Source organism: Vigna unguiculata, chromosome 4 (assembly GCF_037176805.1).
Source record: "Vigna unguiculata cultivar grain cowpea cultivar isolate G323 ecotype 2 chromosome 4, ASM3717680v1, whole genome shotgun sequence".
NCBI classification, from domain to species: Eukaryota; Viridiplantae; Streptophyta; class Magnoliopsida; order Fabales; family Fabaceae; genus Vigna; species Vigna unguiculata.
In genome coordinates, this window is record NC_140795.1 from 7,449,209 (window position 1) to 7,474,989 (window position 25,781).

The window sequence follows — 25,781 nt, forward strand, 5'->3', positions numbered from 1 at the left end:
CTAATAATGAACGGTGTTTTTTCTAATTAAATTTCTTTTTGGTCGCTAAATCAATGGCAAAAACTAGAAATGTATAGCTACAAATATATTTCGGTGGCTAAATCAATGCCAAAAAAAACATCAACAATATCTTTTATGGCTACATTTGAATACATAATTTTACCTTCTTGTACACAATATTTAAACATTTAATTATACTAAACAACAATCAAGTCAAATATATAATGTATTAAAGACTAATATAAAAATTAAAAGTATATCTACATGACCCAACATATTCTAGTCACAAGAACCATTTCCGAAAAAATGGATATAGTTGTAAGCAAATTTGAAGTCATCATACAATTAAAATTATAACTAATGATCCTATGGTCCACTATCATCACTACTAGGAGGATCAGAAGAAGTAGTTGGCATAGGACTCTTCAATTGGATGTGCTGCAAAATAAGTTTCATTTGCTCATTTTGTTGATGCATCTTCTCCATCTTGTTGGCCCATGCGTTCACTCTATTGCTCGTGATTTTTCATCAAGTGCTCCATCTTTTCTTCAAGTGTCCTCTCCTTGGCATCCTTTCCCATAAGTTCAGCATTTAATTTTTGAATAGTTTCACGCATTTCTTCTATTTGATGAACTACTGGAGTTTGACTAGTACTTGAGTAAGCACTTGTAGAAGTAGTAAACCTTTTACTCAATGCACCAAGTCCATACACATTACCCTTTTTATTTCCACCTCGAGCTACAGTAAAGTATATTTCATTGTCATCAATGGAGGCAACATGAGAGTTCTCTGAAGATGATCCTTCAAGCATTTGATTTTGTTGGGCTTCATCTCGTCGTTGCTTATAATTGTCCTAAAAATGAAGTAAAAAATGTTATTATTGTGAAGAAAACTCTTAACAAACATTAAACTATAAGTTAAAGTTTAAACATACCACAACGTCACGAGTCTTATCATTGACCCACTCTCCAATCTTAAATTTTTTTGTTCTTTCTACAACCTCCCATGCAGTTGGTGGTCGTTCTAACTTTTTAGTCTACATATATTTAAGCACAACATAAATTGAATACGTAAGTCTAATATATTGTATTTAAATTAAATATAAAATATAAATAGATAATAAGATTACCATTTTCTCAAAGTGAGCTACTATAGATATAGAACCACCACAATATGCAAAGGCTCCCTTCTCAATAACACGATTTGCCTTAGCAACGACACTTTTATTTTAGAATTTTGCAGAACTCCAATGTAGGTCTAAGGCTGCTCGAACAGCTGTTGGAATCCAAGTCCCTTTATTTTGACCAGTCCTAACTTTGTTCATTGCATTTTTCAAAATACGTGAGCCTTTTGTATCAAAAATTGATCTTATGACTCGTTCTTGTTTAGGATCCCACCTATACTCTTTCTGCATGAAAAATAAGTTAGAAAAAAAACATAGTAGAATAATAAAATTACATTTTAAACATAAACATAATTGGAATTACCTTAAACTCTCCAAACCATCTATCTCGAAGTTCGATTCGAATTTTCTTCCAATTGGGACTAGGTTCATCAAATTGTTGCTTGATGATGTGTGAGATTATAGTAGAAGGACCATTTGCTGGTGTAAATTTATGTTCAAACATATTGTCAAAATGGTAGATGCAAATAATGACATCAAAGAATAATAAATAAATTAAATTTTACTTACTCCCCTTTTTTAGCATGAAGCCACGACCTTTGATCAACAACATTGTTAGATTCATACTCAGCTGCAACTGACCCCTGTATTGGTGAAGGTTGATTCATAGTAGGCTCTGTAGAAAATGCGACAGGAGATGATTCTCTTATAAAATGATCAGCATGATTCTCCTGCATTAGGAAGTGGGCGTCCTTCATAGGTAGGACACGTAGATTCCATAGTTGTTGGATGAGTAGACGAAATGGGAGAGTTGGTGTTGGGTGAAGCTCTCTCACCAACATGAACACCTTGACCACCAAGATTAGTTGGTATACGACCACCACGATTAGGTGGTGTGCGACCACCTCTCCCTCTTAGTGTCATCTACAAGTTAAACTTATTGCATATATAACATATGATAGAGTAAACATGTTGGAATCATCAATTTTCAATAAGCATATTAGCTAATTATGATAAAAGGCTCAAACCTGATCATGTTTTCTACATGCAAATGTGTGAGTTATCTTGCCCATCATTCACTACAATTATTAGAAATCACAATCATATTAATGTAAAACAAAATTAACACAGCATATTAAATCACTTTTAATGCATGAATTATCAAAGAAGTATTTGTGTCATCACTATCGATGTCACCCTCACTTGAAATATATTCTTCCTCACTTTCTTCTTCTATGTTTGTATCATTTAGTAAGTGTATATCGATTTCTTCTCCCCCGTCACTAACATGAGCAAGAGAATCTTGAATGAAGTCTAAATCAACATGTAGCATGACTTGAAGTTGAATAAGCTCATCATCTTGGTATGGAGTCTCATGCTCAACTTGACTTACTATATTATCAACAATTCTACCATGGGCTTTTGTCTTAATTACTCCTAACCAACCTTGGTGTCCCTCTGGATATTTGGTGTAATAAACTTGCTCTGCTTATTGTGCAAATATGAATGGATCATATGCTTTATTATATCTCCGTGATTGCTCTACTTGAACAATTCCATACTTATTATCTACTTTGGTTCCTATATTAGGAGTATTATCAAACTATTCACATTGAAATAGAATAAATTCATGATTGGCAAGCCACTATACTCCGGTTGAATAATATTAGACAATATCCCATAAAAATTCGACTCTAATTGACCATCGCTTCCCCGTACATAAACACCATAGTTAAAGGAATTCATTCCTTCACTCCAAAGAAAAGTGTGAAATTTGTATCCATTGATAACATAGATAGGCCATGATTCAACTTTTTTCTTAGGACCCTATGCCAAATTAACCAATAATGGTTCTTGAATATTATTTTCTGGATTGAGAACCTAAATATATAAAAGATTATACATTATACATGTCAATCTAAATAGAAAATTTGTATAACTGGCAAGTATATGATGAAATGTACGTAAACACCTACATATTGTTTGAACCATGTAGCAAAATAGGATGAAATGTCCTGACCAATTTTAGCTTCAGAAGTTGTAGGATTAATCTCTCGTAAATATTCAACATAAATACTGCAAAGAAGAAATCAAATTACTTCAACCCCACAAATTAACATAATTAACATGGGTGTGAAAGGAGTGAACATCATCTTACTCAATGTATGGTCGAACCTCTTCACAATTTTGAAGAACATACAATTGGGCAGCATCAAAGTCTCTTTGGTTCAGATAATATGTCATGCATTTTCCAATTGCTCTTCCTGGATAATTGAAAATTGAAATTAAAGGAGTACATGAAGAACTTTCACCTACTTCAAGGTTACGAGGGATCCTAGTCCTTCTTGTTTCAACATGATGAGGATAATAAAATGAGGCAAATGTAGATGTTTCTTCCACCAAGTAAGCTTCACAAATAGAGCATTCCATCTTAGCTTTGTTTTTTACTTTCTTTTTTAGAGAGTTTAAGAACCTAATAAAGGATATAAACTGGATTGCTTAAAAAATGAAGGAATAAACAACAAATGTTGTAAAAAGTGATCAGTAATTTTATACCTCTCAAATGGATACATCCAACAATATTGGACTAGACCACCAACTTTTGCCTCATAAGGAAGATGAATTGGAAGATGTTACATGAAATAAAAGAAGCTTGGTGGAAATATTTGTTCCATTTTACACAATAACACGGGTATATTTTCTTCCAGAATTCTCAGGTGTTCAACATTTAGTGTTGTGAAAGTTAATTCTCTAAAGAAAAGACTTAGCTCAACAACAACTTTCCAAATTAGTTTTGGTAATGAGTCAAATGCAATTGGAAGCAATTGTTGCATGAAAACATGACAGTCGTGACTTTTCATCCCATGTAACTTTTCTTGACTAAGGTCAACACATCTACCTAAATTGGAAGCATATTCATCAGGAAGAGTAAGTTCTTTAACCCATTTACAAATAGATACTCTTTGAGATTTGGTGAATGCATATGCTGCCTTTGGTTTGATAAGTTTTCCACGACCAATGTCTTTTAATTCTAGCTCTTTTTGATTGCATATTTCTGCTACATCCAATCGAGCCTTGTTTGTATCCTTAGTTTTTCCTTTGATATCCATGACAGTGTCAAACACATTCATGAACTCATTTCTTTCTGTGTGCATAACATCAATATTATTATGTAAAAGTTGAGTTTTCCAATATGACAACCTCTGGAATATACTTTGTTTCTTCCAATTATGTTTTATACCATATTCAGGAATATTCTCTTCTTGTAATTCAGTGCATAGTGGTAATTGTGCAACCCTATTCCAAATATCAAGACCCCGGAGGGGGAAATTCTCAACAAACTTCTTCTTGAATGCCTTTTTATCCTTTCTAAATGGATGATCAAGTGAAAGGAATTGACTATGACAATCAAAATAGGATATCTTATGGCTATGATTAAGAGATAATGCCTTTGTCCTTTCCATACATATAGGGCAAGCGAGTCTACCCGAAGTCATCCAACCCGATAACATACCACAAGTTGGAAAATCATTGATTGTCCACATCAAAGTAGCTTTCATTATGAAATTTTCCCTCAATGACACATCATAAGTCATTATCCCTTCAGTCCAGAGGATGCATAACTCATCTATAAGTGATTGCAAAAACACATCAATCTTATGCTTTGGATTTGAAGGGCCTGGAATTAAGACGGTCAAAAAAATAAATTCTCTTTTCATACACATTAAAGGTAGAAGATTGTATGGAGTTAGTATAACCGGCCAACAAGAATAACTTTTTTCATATTGACCAAAAGGATTAAACCCATCTGCACATAAACCTAATCTGACATTTCTTAGGTCTTGACTAAACTCTGGGTACATTCTATCAAAATGTTTCCAAGCTTCCCCATCAGATGGATGACACAAAATAGACGAGTCCCTTTGATTCTCACTATGCCATCTCATGTGAGGTGTAGTGGGAATTGAAGAGTATAACCTTTTTAGTCTTGGGATAATAGGAAAGTACCACATTTTTTAACAACAATCTTCTTTTCAATTCCTCTCCTAGTTATTGTCTTATATCGATCCATTCCACAGATAGAGCAATTAGTTATACTTTTATAAGAATTTTCCTTATAATACAACATGCATCCTTTTGGGCAACAATCAATTTGTTGACCCACACTTTCTCATTCTAATCTAACCTTATCATGGCTGCTAACTTTTGGATCGCTTGCCCTTTGATTGCCACACCATACACAAACTTTATAACTTTTATTCTATCAGAGAAAAAGGATCCTTTACACTCTTTAATTTTTCTCCTTGAATCCCTTGATTTAGTAAATCATGTCTTTCTCTTTTTCTCAAGAAATAAACATGTCCTTCCCAAATCATACATCTGCCAAATCACACCTTTCTTTTCTCAAGAAACAAACACGTCCCTCCCAGAGTAGTAGAGTAAGTAACTTATCAATCCCCAAAAAAATAACTCATAAACATAAAATATACTTTATGATTACTTATTCCCCTTAATAAAATCCCGAGAAACAATTAGAAAATTAAAATTTTGTCAAAATAAACATCTCTTGACTACAAAGAACTAAAAATGTTGCAGAATATTTAACAAAAGAAATGGGTATCTACCAAACCTAGAAAAGAAGGTAATAAGTGAGAAGATCTATACCTACCAAACCTAAGCGAACAGTGAACGACACCGATCCAAACGGTGGAATCTGAACTGTTGAACGTGAAGTAGTGACCATGCGAACCAGACAAAACACGAATGCGAACAAGTGAACACACAAATACGAACCAGCGAGTACGTGAACCGAACCAGTGTGAAGGAAATTGTTGCTAATGAACTAGTGAGAACACGAAACACAAAGAACGAGAACACGAATGACAAAGGTTGAATGCAAACAGTGATAGAAAACACGAAGAAGATGGACAATGTTTTGGGGTGAGAAGATGAACGCGGAGGCTATGAGAAGGAAAAGGGTTTTGGTTTCACTAAGACAATAAGGAGGGAAAGGGTTTTGGTTTCACTGAGACAATGAGGAGGGAAAGGGTTTTGGTTTCACGACATAGAACCAATTCAAGGGAAGAATTTTCCCTTAATTTTTTTTTTCATTAAGACATTAAGACAAAGCTGAAACTTAATTTTTCTAAATTATTTATAGTTTTTTTTTAAATTTGTTAAACACGATTATTTTATGGTTTAGCCCACATATTTTAAGGGAAGAATTTTCCCTTAAATTTTTTCATTAAGACAAAAACTGAAAATTAATTTTTCTAAATTATTTATAGTTTATTTTTTAAAAATTTGTTAAACATGATTGTTTTATGGTTTAGCCCACATATTTTAAGGGAAGAATTTTCCCTTAAATTTTTTCATTAAGACATTAAGACAAAAGCTGAAAATTAATTTTTCTAAATTATTTATAGTTTATATTTTAAAATTTGTTAAACACAATTGTTTCATGGTTTAGCCCACATATTTTAAAGCAAACACTTGAATAAATGTGGCATAAAGTATCAACATTTTAAAAAGTGTTGTCATTAAAAGTTTTTAAGTCATGTTTCTAAAATGGTTGCCTATATTATGTTTAGGCAACACTTTTCGTGGAAAATTTTAGTGTTGCTTAAAGTTAAAAATGGTGTAGTGATCAAATATATTAAATTCATCTCAAATTTGTTAACACAAATAAACTAAGTCCCAATATATTTTTTAGAAGATTTAGATTTAAAATAGTTTTTTCACCTAATTGTCAACTTCTCTTAATCGGTGATGGTGATGGTGCTGGTGATGTTGGTGATGGAGGTGGTGGTGGCAATGGTGGTGGTGGTGATAGTGGTGGTGGTGGTGGTGATGAAGGTGGTGATGGTGGTGGTGGTGGTGGAGGTGGTAGTGATGGTGGATATGGTGTTGATGGTGGTGTTGGTGGTGGTGGTGATGTTGGTTATAGTGGTGGTGGAGGTTGTGGTGGTGGTGGTGGTGGAGGTTGTGGTGGTGGTGGTGGTAGTGCTGGTGATGGTGATGGTGATAATGGTGGTGGATGTTGTGGTGATGGTGGTGGTTGTGGTGGTGTTGGTGGTGGAGGTGGAAGGAAAAAAACTTATTAGTAGCAACAAATTATAAAAGTAAATAATTTAATTAATTTATAATTTATATTAAATATTAATTTAAAAATTTTGTCATGTTAGTTTAATCTAATTAAATAATTATATGAAAAGAATATGTGTATGGTTTAGCCACCAAAAATATTTGGTGGCTAAATACCATACTAAATATATTTTCCATAATAAGATTTATTTTGGTCGCTAAATCGATGACTAAAACATTACATATTATATAATATTTAGCGATCAAAAATATTTGATGACTAATTACCATATTAAATATATTTTACAGAATAAGATTTATTTTAGTCGCTAAATCAGTGGCTAAAATATTACATATTACATAATATTTAGCGACAAAATATATTTTGTGACTAAATATCATATTAAATATATTTTATAAAATAATATTTTTATTGGTTGCTAAATCGGTAGCTAAAACATTACGTATTAAATAATATTTTAGCAACCAAAAATATTTGGTGGCTAACTACCATATTAAATATATTTTCCAGAATAAGATTTATTTTTGTCGCTAAATCGGTGGCTAAAACATTACTTATTATATAATATTTAGCAACCAAAAATATTCGGTGGTTAATTACCATATTAAATATATTTTATAGAATAAGATTTGTTTTGGTCGCTAAATCGGTGGCTACAATATTACGTACCAAATAATGTTTAGCGACTAAAAATATTTGGTGGCTAATTACTATTTTAAATATATTTTACATAATAATATTTATTTTGATCGCTAAATTGGTGACTAAAACATAATATTTAGAGACTAAAACTTGTCGGTCACTAGTTCAGTTGCAACAGGAATACAAGTTCTTGTACATTTATTTAGTCGCTAAATCACTTACTATTTGTGACTACTATAATTCGGTGGCTAATTTAGTCACAATTTGCGACTAAAATATTTCGATGACTAATATCGGTGGCTAAATTGCATTTTTCTAGCAGTCATATAATTTAATAATTTTATAACTTTATTATTTGATAATTTTATAATTGTAAAATTGTAAAATTTATAACTTTATAATTTTATAATTTCTAATTTCATAATTCCATAATTTTAAAATTATATAAGTATATAATTTTATAATTTTATAGTTTTATAATTTTATAGTTTTGTAGTTTGATATTTTATAATTTTATAATTTTATAAATTTATAATTTGATTATTTGAAAAATTTATAATTTTATAATTTTATATATTTGTAATTTTATAATTTTGTAATGGTGTAATATTGTAAAGTTGTAAAGTTCTTATAAAGTTATATTATTTAATAACAGTGACACCTTTGAAAGATAAAATTAGATTGCGATTTTGACCTCTATCCAAAAAGTAAGTTCTAACATATTTCTAGAACAATTTGAGAAGAAATGAGAAAATCTCCAAAGGAGAGATAGAAATGTTCAGCTCATGAAGAAAAAGGTTTAATCCAATTCAACTTAGTGAAAAATATATATGGTCTGCATTCATTTTTATGAAATTACCATCTCTATAAAATATTCTCATATTACATGAAATTTTTCTTACAAATTTATTGAAAAAATTTGTAAAAAAAAATTTTTCTATCATTTTTTCTAAGAATTTTAATTGGCAGATAATTCTTTCTCGGGTAATCATTTTCTATAAAATTATAAAATTTGCAAATATTTCCTACAAAATTTGTTGCGAAAAGTGTTTTATACAAAATTGCAAAAAAATTAGTAGCAATTTCTTACAAATTTCTTTTCTCAATAAAATTTGTAAATATTTTCTAAAAAAAAATTCAAAACAAAAATGACAGGAAATATAAGTTTTTTTAGTACAGCATGCTATCATAATCTATAGTTTTATGTGTTCTTTGCTAGTTTTAGCAGCAATTGTGACTCCCATTTAATCTTTCCTTAGGTTGCATATCCGGTATATGCATTGCATTCACGCATAATAAAAATATTCCAGTTTAGATAATTCTAGTTCTAGTTTAGATATTTAAACCTGCAGTTTTTTATTTTATTTTAATTCATTTTTCCCCTTTGCATTTTTGTTTTCTTTTTAATAAGATTACTTTACGTTAAGCTTAATAAAAACCATTTTCTCCTCGATTAAACATGTACAACACGATTACAAAGTTCTTAAACGAGAAACGTTAGATTTTTGACAAAAGTAATTATAAACAAAAATATCTTCATTAATAGATGTAAGAAGTTATTTATTGTTCAATATATGAACGGATGTACCATAGCCTTAAACTTTTGAAAACCAAATAGTTTTACAAACATATGATACGTGCGTGTAAGCATGCATTATTTGAGTTATTTTAAATCTTCTTCAACCTTAGGACCCTTCTGAAAGAAATTTGCACGAAACTCTCTGCAAGTGATGGATTTGTACAGTGGTGGAGTATTGTTTCCTTTGAGCAAAGCTTGTGCAGGTTCTATGATGCTTTCAAATGATGGATACACGAAATATACAACACTTGTGCGTGCAATGCTCGAATTTGTCACAGCTCTGTGTTCTACACCAACAAGCCTTCCATTACTGATAATCTGTAATGAGAGTTAGAAAACAAATTAATGATCAAATTGATAATTAATTTAATTAAGCATTCACTGTTTCTCATAAAGAGAGATTGTACAACAACTTTAAAATTCATAATAGCATGTTTAAATTCTCTCTATATGAAGATAAACATATATGACTCATTATATATTAGTGTTTTGTTTTTTTTTTTGACATGGCTATTTTTTAGCAAATAAATAACAATTCTGGCAAAAAAAAAATTATAAGAAAGAAATTAGTTGATACCAGTAAAATAATAAGGATTTTGTTAATTATGTTACAATGAAATAAGTTAAGTAAATTTTTACAACTATCTAATGATAGCATGCATGATATTATATATTCTATATCAACAATAGATTGAGTGTTAAAGTGAGTCATGAGTCAATTTCAATTAGATTACACTATAAGAAAACTATCAAATAGTGATCTATGATAGAAAATATGTTTAGAGACTAATTTAGAAATCATTTTCTTAATCAAAGACTAATTTAAAAACAAATTCTTTTGGTAGTCAAATCTTAGGTAGGTACTGTTAATAACCAATTTAGAGACCAATTTATAATAGAAATTATTTTAGTTACCAATTTATAAACTAATTATAATTTTTTGAAACTCTTTTAGTTACCAATAATTTTAGTTATAAATTGGTATTTAAATCGGTCACTATAGTAACTAATTACTTTTTGTCATTAAAATTGATTATTAATCAAAGATTTTTTTGTAATGTTAATTAGTTAACTATTACGGATTGAGCTAAAAATAAATTTATTCAAATATTATTGAATGATATTTTTTTATCTTAGTCTATAAAAAAATCAAAATGTCAATCAACATAGAATTAGTAAACAATTATAATAAAAAAAATTAATGAAAAAATATTAAAAAATGATAAAAGAGTTGTTTGTACATTGGTTTAACCCACTTTCATCCTGACTCAATCGGTTTAACTTATAAATTAAGTTAGTTAAATTCAATTTGACTCATTTTTATAAAGTTATTTTTTTTTCTAGGTTAATCCAGCTCAAACTCGTAATAAAACTCATCGACTCGAGTTACATATATTTTTTTAAGTGTATATTCTTTTCAAGTTGAATTATTATGAGACATAACTAAAGGATAATTACATGTCTTTATCATAAATACTTGCAAAAGAAATTATGCCATCATTGTAATATATATGTGTGTGACAAAACGAAGCAAAAGGAGAGAAAATGAATTAAGAACCTGTAAGAGTAGACCAATGTTAACCACAAAAGCATTGGGAATAGGGTGAACACCAATCCATGTCCCATCCTTAAGGACTTGAAGTCCTTCAACCTCCTTATCTTGAAGCAGAATGGTGATAATTGTAGGGTCCTTGTGCTTAGCTAAGCCCAATGTTAAAGTTGGTTCAGGGCATGGAGGGTAGTGATGAGCAGCCACTGATGGATTTTCACACAGTCCATCACAGAAAAATCTTGGCTCAAGCCCTAACCCTTCACATACAATCTCCAAAATTTCAAGGGTAAGTTTGTTCATTTCTCTGCTGTATTTTCCAACAATCTCCCTAAAAGGTTCCATCATCAAAGCTTTTTGTTAGTTGGCTAATTAAATACACAAAATCTCATTATTTGTTATTATTATAAATAAAAGATCAATTTTCTGACTGAACAAATTTATGGATAAAGTCTAAATTCGTTGCAAATAAACATTACTGGCAGTTATCTGGAGAAAACTTTTCGTCAGTAATGTTTGATAAGAAATATTTTTAGTTAGGAAGCATAATATCCATGGCTAAGCAGCATTTATAATATTATAGAAACTATTATTGATGCAAATTCAATCTTTTTTATAATCATATTATTAATGTGGAATATCTACCAACTTATAATTAATCTTTATGATGTGCTTGTTAACTAGTTTTAGTAGTGTCTCTGACTGTTGTGTTTTTCTCTCTTTCACAAAATTCAAATGTGAAAAGCTTTATTTTAGGAAGTCGAATTCTGTAGCACTCAAACCTACATGTTATAATAATATAAATTTAGTTTGAGCTTTTCTAGGGCATATCGTTTTAATCATATAAATAATTTTTTTCTTAATTTTTAATTAATTAATTAATGTTTCTAATTAGAAAAATTATAATAATTATTACATTTTTATAAGTTATTTTATTATAATTAATAATTGAAATTTAATTTTTACATATTAATAATTTAAGTTATAATATTTTTTGTATTGACATCTTTCAAGTAACATAGTAAAAAAAATTAATCTCTTAAGGTACTCTTTATTTTAATTTTTAGAAAATGTACTAACAGATTGAAAATACTAACTAGATTTGTAGACCAAGAACATTTTGCCACGATGACATGTATAATGAATTGTGAAAAATAAAAGCACTCACTACGACGCAAATATTTTTCTTGGAGAATTATTTTAAATAGAGTATTTACAAAAGATGATTTAACTAAAAGAAGAATCCTAGTAGGAAACAACTCATGTGTCATTGAGATTAAAAAATTAAATACATAAAATATTGTTGGGATTATAAAGGATTATTAATGTATTTTTTATAAATTTAAAAATAAAATACATAAAATATTGTTGGGATTATAAAGGATTATTGTCTAATAATTTCATTATATGTTTTTATGGGCTTTAGCACCCGCAAAACCTATACCAAAAAAAAAAATACTAATCGTCGATGACAATCCGCCTCTTCTAAAAAAAACCAAAGGAATCCAAACAAATAAAATTACTTTCATTGGAAAAGCATATATTTAAATTTGATATGATGTCATAAACAGTCTAAGATTACGATAGTGATCGATCCATAAAGAAATGTGTTATTGAAGGTGACCTCTATGCATGTCTACGTAATCATTTAAAGAATAATAACGTTTCATAATTAATTTAAAAGGACGTTTAAAAGAAATATAAAAAAATTAGTTGCTTTATCATGTCTAACAAATATTATAGGTGGATGACTGTATAGAAATATATATATATATATATATATATATATATATATATATATATGCTGATAGATTCTTATTAAATTCATATTATATGATGAAAACACTATCATAATTTAAAATAAATGAAAATTTATATTGACGAAAAATATGAAAAAAAAAAAAAACTTCACCTGTAGTTAGATGGTTTCTGAGGCCAATACTCAAAGTTTTCTCCAGAAGGAGGACAAGGATGCATCAATGAATCCTTCCAATAATTTATGGCATCTTTCTTGTAATTCTCACCACTTGTGTAAATCTTGCAGCTTCCATTTGGGTCCTTGGAGCATTCCTTTACCTTCTCTTTTGAAGGCATGGCATGGAATTCTTTAAAAATGTTCAGTGTTTCGTCCATCAAATCCTCGGAAACTCCATGGTTGATCACCTATTTCAAAGTTTTTTTTTTTTATTACTAGGTCAATTTTCTATGGAAATATAGAATCTAACTATGAATTTGAATCCTATTAAGTAAAAATGAAAAATTTAAATAGTATATAAAAAAAACCTATAAATGAATTTACTATATATAAATTAAAAATAGTTTCAATCCTCTTTATATAAATTTGAAGAAACAGAATCAAAATCAAAGTATGCTTTTATTTTAGCAAAGTTATAAATTCTCAATCCAGGATGAACTCAAAGCCAAATTAAATACAAAATTATTTTATAATAAGGATAAGAGATAAGGACACTAGGGATGGCAAGAGGGCGGGGACGGATTTTACTATCACATACCCATTCCCATAAAAAAAATTCATCTTCATCCCCATACCCAAACCCAACGAGTATCAAACTTTTGTCCCATCCCCACCGGGTAACGGGTATAATCTCATACCCATACCCGTACCCGTTTTCTTACTACTTTAATATTAATTTTAATTAATTTTTATAAGATAATAAAAAATTACGGTAAAGGAAACATAATATTATCAAATATTCAATATTAAGAGTATGGTTGTTTCCTCGATATCAAATACTTTGAAATAAATTAAAATTGTTTACATTTTAGATTAGAATACCAAATAAAATTTAATGAGAACCAAAACATCTATTAAATTTGCAAACATTAATGAAACCTAGTTGATAAATTTTAAAAATATTTTAAAAAAATATAAAAAGAAAAAATATTTAAATTCAAATATATTTTAAATGTTTGTTTACTTCAATTTTTTAAATTATAATGAATATATTTTTTATACACTAATAAAAGTTATAATACATCACTTGATCAAAATGACGCAAAGAACAAATAATAAACATAATAATAAAATTTTAACATAGATCTTGTATCTTTTGAACCACAATATATGTTGGATGGTGGTAAAAAGATATTCATGATAATTACATTAAATTTTTATATTGTAGTAAATAAAAAAAATTTATACAATTATAGTGAAAAAATTAAAGTATGATTGTAATGAGTTAAAATAAAAAATAATTAGATAAAATTTATCGAAATAGTATTCTACATAATGAAAATAAACAAAAAATAAAAATATTAAAAAAATTAACAAATGTGTGTCTTATAAACAATTTGGAGACTATTGGAAGGAATCACACAAAAGAAAACAAATATATAATTAAGAGTATGATAAGATGAAAAATATCTTAGATATCTAAGAAAACTTTTCAAATATCAACATCTATACTCAATGGTTGATAAAAAAAATGACGCAAAGAACAAATAATAAACATAATAAAATTTTATCATAGATCTTGGATCTTTTAAACTCCAATATATGTTGGATGGTGATAAAAAAATATTCATGGCAATTACATTAAATTTTTATATTGTAGTAAATAAAAATTATTTATACAATTATAGTGAAAAAATTAAAGTATGATTGTAATGAGTTAGAAAATAAAAAATAATTAGATAAAATTTATCGAAATAGTATTCTACATGATGAAAATAAACAAAAATAAAAATATTAAAAAATTAACAAATGTATGTCTTATAAACAATTTGGAGACTACTGGAAAGAATTGCACAAAGAAAAACAAATGTATAATTAAGGGTATGATAAGACGAAAAATATCTTAGATATCTAAGAAAACTTTTTAAATATCAACATATATACTCAATGGTTGAAAAATAATAAAAATTGTTTTAGCGAAATAAAAGAGTTCTTCAAATGAAACAAAAATTAATAATAATAAGTAAAGATTTTTTTATATTACCTAGTAAATGAAATGTTTATGCTATTAAACACTTAAATTGAGAGTATTAAACATTCTCATGTGAAAGGAAAATATACAATAAATAAAAATATTAAAAAATAATAGAAATATTAACATAAATTTTTTTTAATTGACATACATCATTTTAACATAATTACATAAAGGTTATGATAAGATAAAAAAATATATTGGAGATGCGAATGAGTTTCATGACAAACCAAATATTTAGAAGAAATAAAAAATACAAAGAATATATATATATATATATATATATATATATATATATATATATATAGAGAGAGAGAGAGAGAGAGAGAGAGAGAGAGAGTTACTTAATTAATTGTGAATATTTTAATAATTTAAATGATGATTGAGATATGGCGGGGACGAGTATTATGGCGGGGATATATTCATCCACATCTCCATACCCATACCCAATCGAAAAAATCGGGGATTGTCCATACCCATACCCATACCCAGTCAATGCGGGGGTTCTCGTCAAAACGGAGACGGGTTCGGACAATACCCACGGGGACAGATTTATTTGTCATCTCTAGACACCACTTCTAATTTAAAATTTTAATATAATAGGTTTATAAATCATTCTACTTATATATTAGTTATTTTTTTAATTGATATACGACTTAAAATCGTCAAATTTGAGAAAGTTTATGTAAACTCGTAGACGGTCAGTAAACTCAGATAATAATTCATAAAAATTTACTTTAAATAAAAAATGTTAAAATATTTATAAATAATATGATATTTTATTGTTACATATTCTATAATAAATTTTTAATTTTCATTAATAAAATTTTAATTTTTTATTATTAGTATTATATTATAATATTACACCTTTACTTTTTTATATTTTTCTAATATTATCATTATTTTATAATAAATTTAATTAGTTACATTATATTTAATGTAAATCAAAAGGTTATTTTATTAAATTTTTAAGGTTTAATTACCCTTTTGATCCCTCTATTTGTCATGAAATTTCATTTTGGTCCTCAGGTTTTTTTTTTTTTTGAATTTTTTTAATTTTTGACACGTGTCACTTCACAGTTTTGCCACGTGTCAAAGTGACTCAATTTGGTCCCTATATTTGTTTTTAGTTTCAATTTAGTCCCAAATTTTGTAAAAGTGAAGCAATATTGTCCTTCCTCGAATTGACACTAAATTTACTTTTTTATAAATTTTATGGTGATATTCTTACAAATTTTGATTTTTAATCTTTACCAAGTTTGTATAATATGATACACTTGATGTCTTTATATATGATGACAAAATTGTTAATTTTTGAAATTAAGTTTGGGATTTAACTTTGTTTAATAATAAAACTAAAAAAAAAATTATTTAAAAATATTTCTATAAATATTTAATAAAAATGTCAATTTTATTAAAAATATCATCATAAGTTGTATACAAAGATTAAATTGAATCTCAATCTAAGGAGGGACAATATTGCTTCACTTTTAAAAAAATTGGGACTAAATTGAAACTAAAAACAAATATAGGGACCAAATTGAGTCACTTTGACACGTGGCAAAATTGTGAACTGACACGTGTCAAAAAGAAAAAAAATTTCAAAAAAAAAATTAAAAATTCAAAAAAAAAATTCAAAAAATATTAAAAAAATTCAAAAAAAACCAGAAATTGACACGTGGCATTGACTTTAACACCGTCTGGTCAAAGTTAACGGTGAGGACCAAATTGAGTCATTTTTAAGAAAATGAGGACCAAATTGAGACAACGAAAAACGTGAGGACCAAAATGAAATTTCATGACAAATAGAAGGACCAAAAGGGTAATTAAACCAATTTTTAAAAATTGACCGTTACTTTTACAATTTTGTTATAAATTCGGTTATTTCTGTTTCTTCTCTTCTTTATCTATCAATGATTATTCTTTTATCTGTTCTAATATATTTTATTTTATTTTTAATAAATATAATTTTAATTTATATAACAAATTAATAATATTATAATATTATCACGTATTAATATAATATTTTGCATATTTAAAAAATATATGCACGTCAACTGTATTTATGTAGTTTTATTATAAATTTAATCAGTTACATTATATTTAAGGTAAAACTAAAGGTTATTTTGTTGAGGTCCAAAAGCCAAAAGTCCAGAATAAAGAAAGGAAACTACCGCAAAAAGGCCAAACTTTAAATTTCATTCCTAACGACCAAAAACTCAAAAAAAGTCACGTGAACTCGCTAACTCGATTGCCATCGCGAGTTAGTTGAGTTCAAGAGTTCATGATGAGTTTAGTGAATGCATTGAAAAAACGAGTTTATTATCGAGTTAACTCGGGAGATAGATGTAGGAACAGAAACTCGGACGATTCTACGATTTGAATCACGAGTTTGATAACTGTAATAAAACTTTCAATTTACCTTGAACTCTTAATAAAACAGAAGCAGGTAAAGAAAGAAAGTTATGGTGAGATTGAAATTAACCTGGAAGAAGCCATATTCCTCAGAGGCTTTCAAAATTTGTTTTGTGAGATCAGCGCGACCACGTTTTCCAAGATCAATAACTGGTATGGCCTCATGCAAAGAACTAACCACCATTCCAGGTCTGTTTTCTGGTAATTGCACGTAGGATGAAGGCACTGTGGAATGAACATGGTACCAGCTTGACAAAAGCATCTCCTCCATGTTCTCCATGCCAACTCAAATCTCTAACAAGACTTTCAATTGTTGTTTCTTCGAATAAAAATATGATGAGTTTCATATGCTGTCTCAATGTTTCTGCACAGTTAACTTGCATGTCAGCCACGCAAGCGATGTCTTCCTTTTCTGTCATTTTCCTTTGTAGAGATGACCTATGATGTTAACATAATTTTCATGTTCTTATTTTATTACTTTGAGACGATTAATTGATACATATCCAAGAGCCTGCTGTGAGAGTATAAATTAATTTATATTGAACGGATTGAGAATATTCAACTATATTTATACTATCATAAAAGAAATATTACTACCTAAAATAACAGTAGGAAAATCAGTCTTCAACTATTAAATTTTGACAACTTTATCTTACAATTTTACGTGTTAATTTTTAAATAATTTTTTACTTTTTTATTTTCTCATTCTCAATATTCCAAAATCACTTAGAAAATGACACATCATATTGTAAAAGAAAATTGTCAAAATTTAGTAGTCAAAAAATCATTATCCATAATAATATTACTTATCACAAAAATTTAAAATTTGTAAATAACGCACAAAATCCATTAGCAAAACCAATTTATCTATGGATTACATACAAATGAAAATTCCTACGTCAATAGGCTTAAAGATTATATAAACCTCCATTTATCAAAGGAGAACCAATTCATCTATAGTTTATGATGGTTAGTTCTCATATAATACAATTCTCTTACCCTTTCTTCCAAACCCACTAAATAAACCTTATAATTCTATAATATCAATAGAATAAGTTAAACTCATAATCTCATAATCGGACTTTTTGTATTTTGAGGTCGATTTTAACTTACATTTGTAAAATAGGGTCCATTAAATTTGTTTTTGCAAAACAGGATCAAATTGTCAGGGAAGAACGACATTACAGATAAAAAGTCATCCTCATACAAGACGGTTTCTGTATAAGGTAAAAAGTGAAAAAAGTAAAATCCTCATACAAGACGATTTCAGTTTTCAATTTTTTTCTTTTGAACGTTGCATGTACAAGCTTCCTTTATGGACTCGGTTTGAGATTGGAAGAGCTTTTGTGTACCGGAAAATAATGAATGGCCTTCCTCCTACCTCATTAAGTGTAACGTTTTGAGTTAACAAATTGGAAATTGAATCATAATCCATTAACTTATAGTAAATATTTTTACAATTTTTGGCAGGGAGAAAAGCTAAAACTTTTGTATAATCCAGCGGCAACTCAAATCTAGTGAAGAATTTGGAATTGTGTAATGTTATGCAGCGAAAACATTTTGATTATTTATGAAAAAGATTTAAAACTGCAACACGTTAAAAAAGAAAAACTAAAAAAATGAGATTGTTATGTACGAAGAAGATTTCACTTTTTATATCATATAGAAACCGTCATATGTGAAGATGACTTTGTTTTTAAAAAGAAAAAAATAAGAAAAACTGGCCGAGAGAATCCTCCTTAACCACTTACCTTATTTTAAAAGAATAAATAAAAAAAATCAATGTATCCTATTTTATAAATTTAAATATCCTCATAAAATCTCCCGGACCCTATTCCATCTTTACCACTGAGTCATCCTATAATTTCAATCCCATATAAATTGATCTTATCCCGAAGTAGTGTACTAATAATTTATTCAATAAATCCTCTTTTGAAAAAAAAAAAAACAAGGTTTACCTCTTTTTTCCCAAATCTATAATTTCTCTTTTTCGCTTATCCCATTTTTGTCTCGAAAATAAGTTAAATTAATTTTCAGATTATTTTAAATTCATTTCAACTTCTTTTATTTAAATAGTTTTATTTTCAACTTTTATATGTAGACATAAAAATAAACTAAAAATTAAGAATCAAATTATGGATGTTTTGATACTTTAGATCACGCTGATAGATCAAATTTAATTTTTGGAGCACTAATTGAAAAAAGATTTATAAAATAATACGTTGATAATTTGGATTATAAATATCATGTGGCAAATATGAACTCATATAATTGTTCTTTGTGGTGCTATAAATTAGAATAATTGACTTATCTTGTTTAAGGTTATCATTTCGCGGCTATAACAAAGTTACTTATGAAAATTAAGCCCTACAACTTTGTTTTCTTATATTTGTTCAAATTTGATGAATAGCATCGTTATATATTTTTCATTTTTAAATGAAATTGGTGATTAACAACCTAGCAAACAATGTTAAAAATATATGTACTACAATAGAAGTTTGATATTGATGGAAAGAGACTATTCCTTGTTTATTCTGAAGATTAGGTGGTCTTAAGCATGCAGAGGTTAATACAATGTATCTTGATCAATTTAAGAAAATCGACCCATTATCAAAATCTAGAAGAAAATTATGTTGACCCCCACAAGTTAAGTTATTGTAAAGAATTCACAGTATTCATATTTTTTTAATTTTGGTTGTTTGCATAGATTAGGGGAAAAAGTAACACTATGGAGAACGTGGTATGGTTGCATTTGAAATTTAACACTCCACTATAATGAATGTTCTGCCAAGTGGAATCGAGTTAGATTTCTATATATAAATTTTTTGGGTTTGAGTTTATAATATGAAAAAAAAAATAGTTTCAAGAACTCTCTTATTGAAGATAAATAAGCTAAGTTTTCATAAATATTATAATTATTAATAAAATTAATAAATATTTCATATTTGTATCATAAAAAGAAACTAACATAACAACTTAATTCTCCAACAACCATTATTTATTATATTTCAAAGTAATTCAAAATATATATAAGCATTAAAATATTTACATTTATCTTATAAATAATATATATATCATTCAATTATTTTTGTTATTATATTATTATAAAATAAATTATTATTATTATTATTATTATTATTATTATTATTATTCTCACATCTTCGTCAATTAGCCAAGTAGAAGAGGATGGTTAACCATCCATGTTGTTCCTTCAAAGTGGCAACGTGGGTCGACTTTCCCATTTTTATCCTTTCTCTTGTTTGATCCACCAAATAATTTAAGGAAGACTATTCAATAAGGTTTACAATTTAATATGTCTGACTTACTCATCATGGATTTCCAAGCTAGCTTGTATGAATTAAAAAAATTTTAAAAAAATTTAAAAATTCCTTTGTAAAATATTTTAGTTCTAAAGTTTAGTATATGATAAAAATAGTTATTTATTGTATATATAATAATTATATAAAAAAAATAAAGATTGATAATTTATTATTTATTATAAGTAAATTAGGAAGCATTCTAAAAAATAATATTAAAGTGAATCATGAAATAAAATATACATTTGTACTTATAAATGTACAATATCAATGAAACATTGAATGAAAATATATATTCATATTCAACATACAAATAATATTGCACAATAAATAAAAAAAAAAAAATAGTTTAAGTTACAACACAAGCCTATGCTAGATGATGGACTTGAATGTTCAACTCGTGCCACACTTTTATAATAGGTTGTGAGCTTGTATGTCTGGCATCCCTCGTGTTTTTCTATGACCAAAGTAGACGTAGGTAATGGTTGATAAAGCCTTAAATGCTTCGAGTCGAGTGACCCTACGCATTATAAATGTTAAATTGGTCACAAAGTTTGTAAACACATTTTTTGTTTGCCAAAAAACATTTGGTCATGCAACTCTTAGCATGCACAAAGATAGTGTGTGAGATTATTTCTGTTTTTATTTTGTATTCTTATAAGTTTATCGATGTTGAATCAACTTTTGACTTTTGTTAAGATTTGTTCATCATGATAAACATATGTATTGAGAGAATATAATTGATGATGATAATGATGATGATGAGATGGAAGAAGTTGAAAAATAATTTGATAAGTTAGTTTTTTACCATATAATTAAGGTTGAGGAGGAAATCCTTGTAGTAGAGTGAGACAACAATACTTTTAGAATGACACTTTTGTTGTTTCTATTTACAAATTATTCAGGGAACTTCCATGTTAAAAATTTTAGCAATAATTTCATTTTATTAGGTACATTGAAAATTTGATATGGAACAAGGAAAATTAGGAGCATATGAAGCCTCAGTTCATCTATAAGTTTTTGGCAACATAAAGGTGCATATCTAATAATGCATACAAATATATATATATATATATATATATATATATATATATATATATATATATATATATATATATTATAGGAAAATATTAATTATCAGTTATTGTTATATTTTAATTTTTTAACTTTTACTTATGTAATTAATTTATTTGTTATTACATGCCCCGTTGAAAATTAATTATCGTCGTACAAAATGATTAAATTGTGATGTAGTTTTGTTTTTTCCGCTAAAACCCTACCGTAGAAATCAAAAACTTATTATAAAGTAACTTTAACATTTTTATACACTTTGAAATATAAATAAATTCAATACATTTATATTTAATTTAAGTTATTGTTGGAACAAATATTTTAAGTTAAACAAACATAAAAAGATCATCGTATATCAACTTTTTGATACATACACTAATTACTTTATTAATAAACTTGTAAATAATATTGTGATTTATTTTTCATTTTAATATAATAGACAAGATGACTTGTTTGAATACAAAAAGCCTGGCCCATAAAATTCTTACATTAAGAAAACGGCCCACGTAAAAGAAGAAGATTGTTTCAAAAATCAGAAAATTGGCCCATGCAGGTCTCGAACCTGCGACCTTCGCGTTATTAGCACGACGCTCTAACCAGCTGAGCTAATAGGCCACTTGTTTAACTTTCTTCCCATTATATATAACAATAATAATAAACGGAAGTGAGTATTTAAAGAAAATAGAAAAGAGAGTGAAGATAGAAGGAAGAGAATGGATAACATTACAGCAAGTGAAGTAGCTGGCTTGGCAGTGGGTGCTCTCCTCTTCTCTGCCACCCTTGCTGCCACCAAAGTCGATGCGTTCTTTTCTTCTTCTCAACGCAGGTTTTCTCTCTCAGACACTAGTTATGTGAACGTGATTCTTTTTCAATTACTGTTTCGTTACTTGATTCTGTGCCATTCTGTTGAACCTTTCACAAACCTTTGAATTGTACTGCACGAACGATGAAGTGAATTTCGATACCTATATTTTAACGGTGATCTTCAAATAATGGTTGTAGATGAGGAATAGACACTTTGTGTTATTAGGATTAATATAACACAGTAGATTCTGCAGAAAAATGAGGAGAAAAATGTTATAAACTAACTCTGCAGTGAGAAATTATCAGTGTTGTCCTCTCTTTATTGACACATGCTGCAATGTTTTACTTGAAGTTCATTGGGGATGTGCAAGCGATGTGGCAACCTGAGGAGATTGGCTTGTTCCACCTGCAAAGGAACAGGGTCTATTAGAGAAGGGGGATTATTTGGTATGAAGCCTGTTGAGGATTTGTTTGAAACAATTGATAACAGTGAATCAAAGGTGAAGCAGATAGCATGTGTAAAATGTCAAGCCAAAGGTTATTTTTCATGTCCTAATTGTTCTGAACTATAACCACTCTTGTTTTATCTGCTTCCAATTATAACATTGTTAATTATGATTATATCTCTTCATATGTGGTGGTATGAAACCCCATTATCTTCTGCTCCTGCTTTAGATTCGCTTTATACCTTGTTTGCTAAAACTATAGAAATTATATGTACCGCTTTGCCTGGATTGGATTCTTGGTGTGTTTTATTGTTAATGTTGTTGATGTTGTTAATCAATTACATTTGTTTATACATCCTCATTGTTCTTATTTTACAAGTTTTGAAGCCATTTATGTGTCCTAAATTTAGTACACCACAAGATCTTCTTTAGTTCCTTATACTGAGATCATTGTTTGTTTAGTCGGTGAACAACATGTTACAGAAATCACGCGTTTATGAATACACTTGGATTAAAAAGGCTAGCAAATTGTATTTGATTGTTTAATAGCATGTGAAATTGAAAGAAACCTTCAGAAAATAGCACTAGAAACCAAGTCACAGTTTCATTCAAAGTATTAGACCGAATCTCTGAAATTTTAGCATTATGCAGTTTTTGCAACCATATGCATTTTCTTATCACTAGGAAACCATTCATCTAAGACTACTGCATTCATCTATTCATACATGCAAACATATTCTAAATACCAACTTTTATGCCAACCTCTTCCACTCCTTACTCTATTTGTAGGCCTGCTAATTTGTCGTTTTTAATAAGTGTAACTAAGTAAAACAAAAGAAACACTTTAATTCAGTCTTGCTGATAATTCTTTGCTAAAACTAACATTTTATGAAAAACAAAAAGTTGATTTGACCTATAAAGGAGATTAAAAGTCAATTTAAATTTGTTCAGAGAATACATCCTGCGATACCAAAACTCATATTTGAACATTAAAATTGCATATAATACTAATATTGCTGCAATTTCATACTGGCAAGTCATACCAAAAAGTCTTTTCAATAGCATGATTTTGTAATGGACGATCAAAATAACTCATGAACATGAACGTGCTGCACTCTCCAATGGGGAAACTTTCATCACTGTTACGTCCATCTCCTTTCTTGTTACTGTAACCAGGGTAAAGATGCAGATAAAACTCATCTTCTTCCACCAACAACAAACTCTGACGTTTAGCCAACCCTTTGATATTCCATTTACTGAAAGGGTGTGCTGTCTTGTGAGTAATGTGAATTTCTGCTCCTTTTTTAAGCATGAATTTAGCATTGCACAAAAATCCACGCACTAAATCCCTATGTAGCCTGCATTTATGTAGAATATATGTAGTATTAACAGAGGTAAAAAAAGATAACATAAGAAAGTCATTAACAATTTATCCTTTGTTTTTAAATGTAATGTGTTTTATGTGAAAATAATGAAACACAAGAAATCCATGTAAAATAGTTACTGAGTTTTCAATTTTACACCTTCGTTTTTCAATTTGACAATAAGTTTTTCACATCTCTACTTTCGTAATAACTGTATAATTTAAATTAATATATATTTAAAGCATATTATTTAAAAAAAAAAGCTCTTATAACTTTTTTTTCCCTTAAAACATCATATATATGAAAAGAACATGTTTTTAAGGTCTCTATACAAAGATTAAAAACTATAGTATTTATTTTTAATCCTAATAAATCAGTTATAAAATTGGTCATTTTGCTTTCGTTTCTTTATTAAGTAAAGTGGATAGATGTAATGAAATAAACAGTCATATAAATCAATTCAATATTCATATAAAGTAAAAGCATATTAGACAATAGACTTTAAAAGTAATAAATAAATAGAATCAATTTTTAAATATTGAACAATTCACAAAGAGTATCAATGGTGGTGGGAGTAAATAGTTTACACATAAATTACCGAATGGATTTTGGGAAAAATTCAAAGCTATTCGTTCCTCAAAAGCATAATATATCATATCACATGAAATGTATATACATTATCATTAAAACTAGATAGAAACTGCGACTATAATTGAAAAATGAAAATAATTAATGTTAAAAGAAAAAAAAAAACAAAGAGATTGATTACACATTTTTTTTTTCATAACTTACTTAATTTGACGGTCATCACTTTCACGATAAGTGAAACCAGCATGAGGAAAATTAAAAACTATACGATCAAAATAAAGATCTTCGAGAAGTGGGTGTTCCAACATTGTGTGCACATCAACTCCATGCACAATGGTACATCCAAGATCTTTAAGTTCTTTCAAGTTCTTCAATGCACTTCCATATTTCTTCCTTAAAGATGCTTGAAAAATTCACATATATGCAAATATTAAAAACTGAAGTTAGCAAAATGAACAAGATCAAAAGTTGCATGCATTTATATAAATATAAAATGTGTAAATTCAAAATGTACCTCTAGAATCTAGAGAGGTAGCAACCATGTTTATGGCTGTGCCAAATGCCCTAGCCAAACATAGTGAGAATGAGAAATCTCCTTCTCCCACTAACAAAATCTCGTGAGAACTACGATAGTGATTTATTCTTTTATCTCCCATCTAACCCTAAATCACATCTTTAGTAAAAGTCTTCACTTTCACTTGAATGTGAACAAAATAGCCAATGATGAAGATGAATATATATACACAAATGTTGGTGGCTGAAGAAATTCCCCACAAAGTGTTTTGGGGAAGGCGAATCAATGATTATTCACACTTTTTTTTATTAATTGT

At 28.3% G+C, this 25,781-nt stretch overlaps 3 protein-coding genes, 1 non-coding gene and 2 pseudogenes across 4 annotated transcripts; 1 reads left to right on the top strand and 5 right to left on the bottom strand.

Annotated features, from left to right (window-relative positions):
- Positions 1–366: 366 nt before the first annotated feature.
- Positions 367–2,047, bottom strand: LOC146886715 (uncharacterized; annotated as a pseudogene).
- Positions 2,048–2,258: 211 nt separating this feature from the next.
- Positions 2,259–5,867, bottom strand: LOC146886716 (uncharacterized; annotated as a pseudogene).
- A 3,667-nt stretch (positions 5,868–9,534) lies between these two features.
- LOC114181363 (protein DOWNY MILDEW RESISTANCE 6-like) lies at positions 9,535–17,641 on the bottom strand. The gene is made up of 4 exons (XM_028067788.1): positions 17,432–17,641; positions 12,912–13,162; positions 11,009–11,330; positions 9,535–9,768 (listed from the first exon to the last, which is right to left on the bottom strand). The coding sequence occupies exons 1-4, from the start codon at positions 17,639–17,641 to the stop codon at positions 9,535–9,537; spliced, it is 1,017 nt and encodes a 338-aa protein (XP_027923589.1).
- Positions 17,642–22,290: 4,649 nt separating this feature from the next.
- TRNAI-AAU (transfer RNA isoleucine (anticodon AAU)) lies at positions 22,291–22,364 on the bottom strand. The gene has a single exon. It is a non-coding gene; the product is annotated as a tRNA-Ile (tRNA).
- A 67-nt stretch (positions 22,365–22,431) lies between these two features.
- LOC114182440 (chaperone) lies at positions 22,432–23,352 on the top strand. The gene is made up of 2 exons (XM_028069308.2): positions 22,432–22,575; positions 22,906–23,352. Exons 1-2 carry the CDS (start codon positions 22,463–22,465, stop codon positions 23,123–23,125), a joined length of 333 nt encoding a protein of 110 aa, XP_027925109.1. The 5' UTR covers positions 22,432–22,462; the 3' UTR covers positions 23,126–23,352.
- Positions 23,353–23,647: 295 nt separating this feature from the next.
- Positions 23,648–25,607, bottom strand: LOC114180434 (uncharacterized protein At4g26485-like). Its single transcript, XM_085671840.1, has 3 exons — positions 25,466–25,607; positions 25,156–25,354; positions 23,648–24,411 (listed from the first exon to the last, which is right to left on the bottom strand). Exons 1-3 carry the CDS (start codon positions 25,605–25,607, stop codon positions 24,024–24,026), a joined length of 729 nt encoding a protein of 242 aa, XP_085527966.1. The 3' UTR covers positions 23,648–24,023.
- Positions 25,608–25,781: the final 174 nt, after the last annotated feature.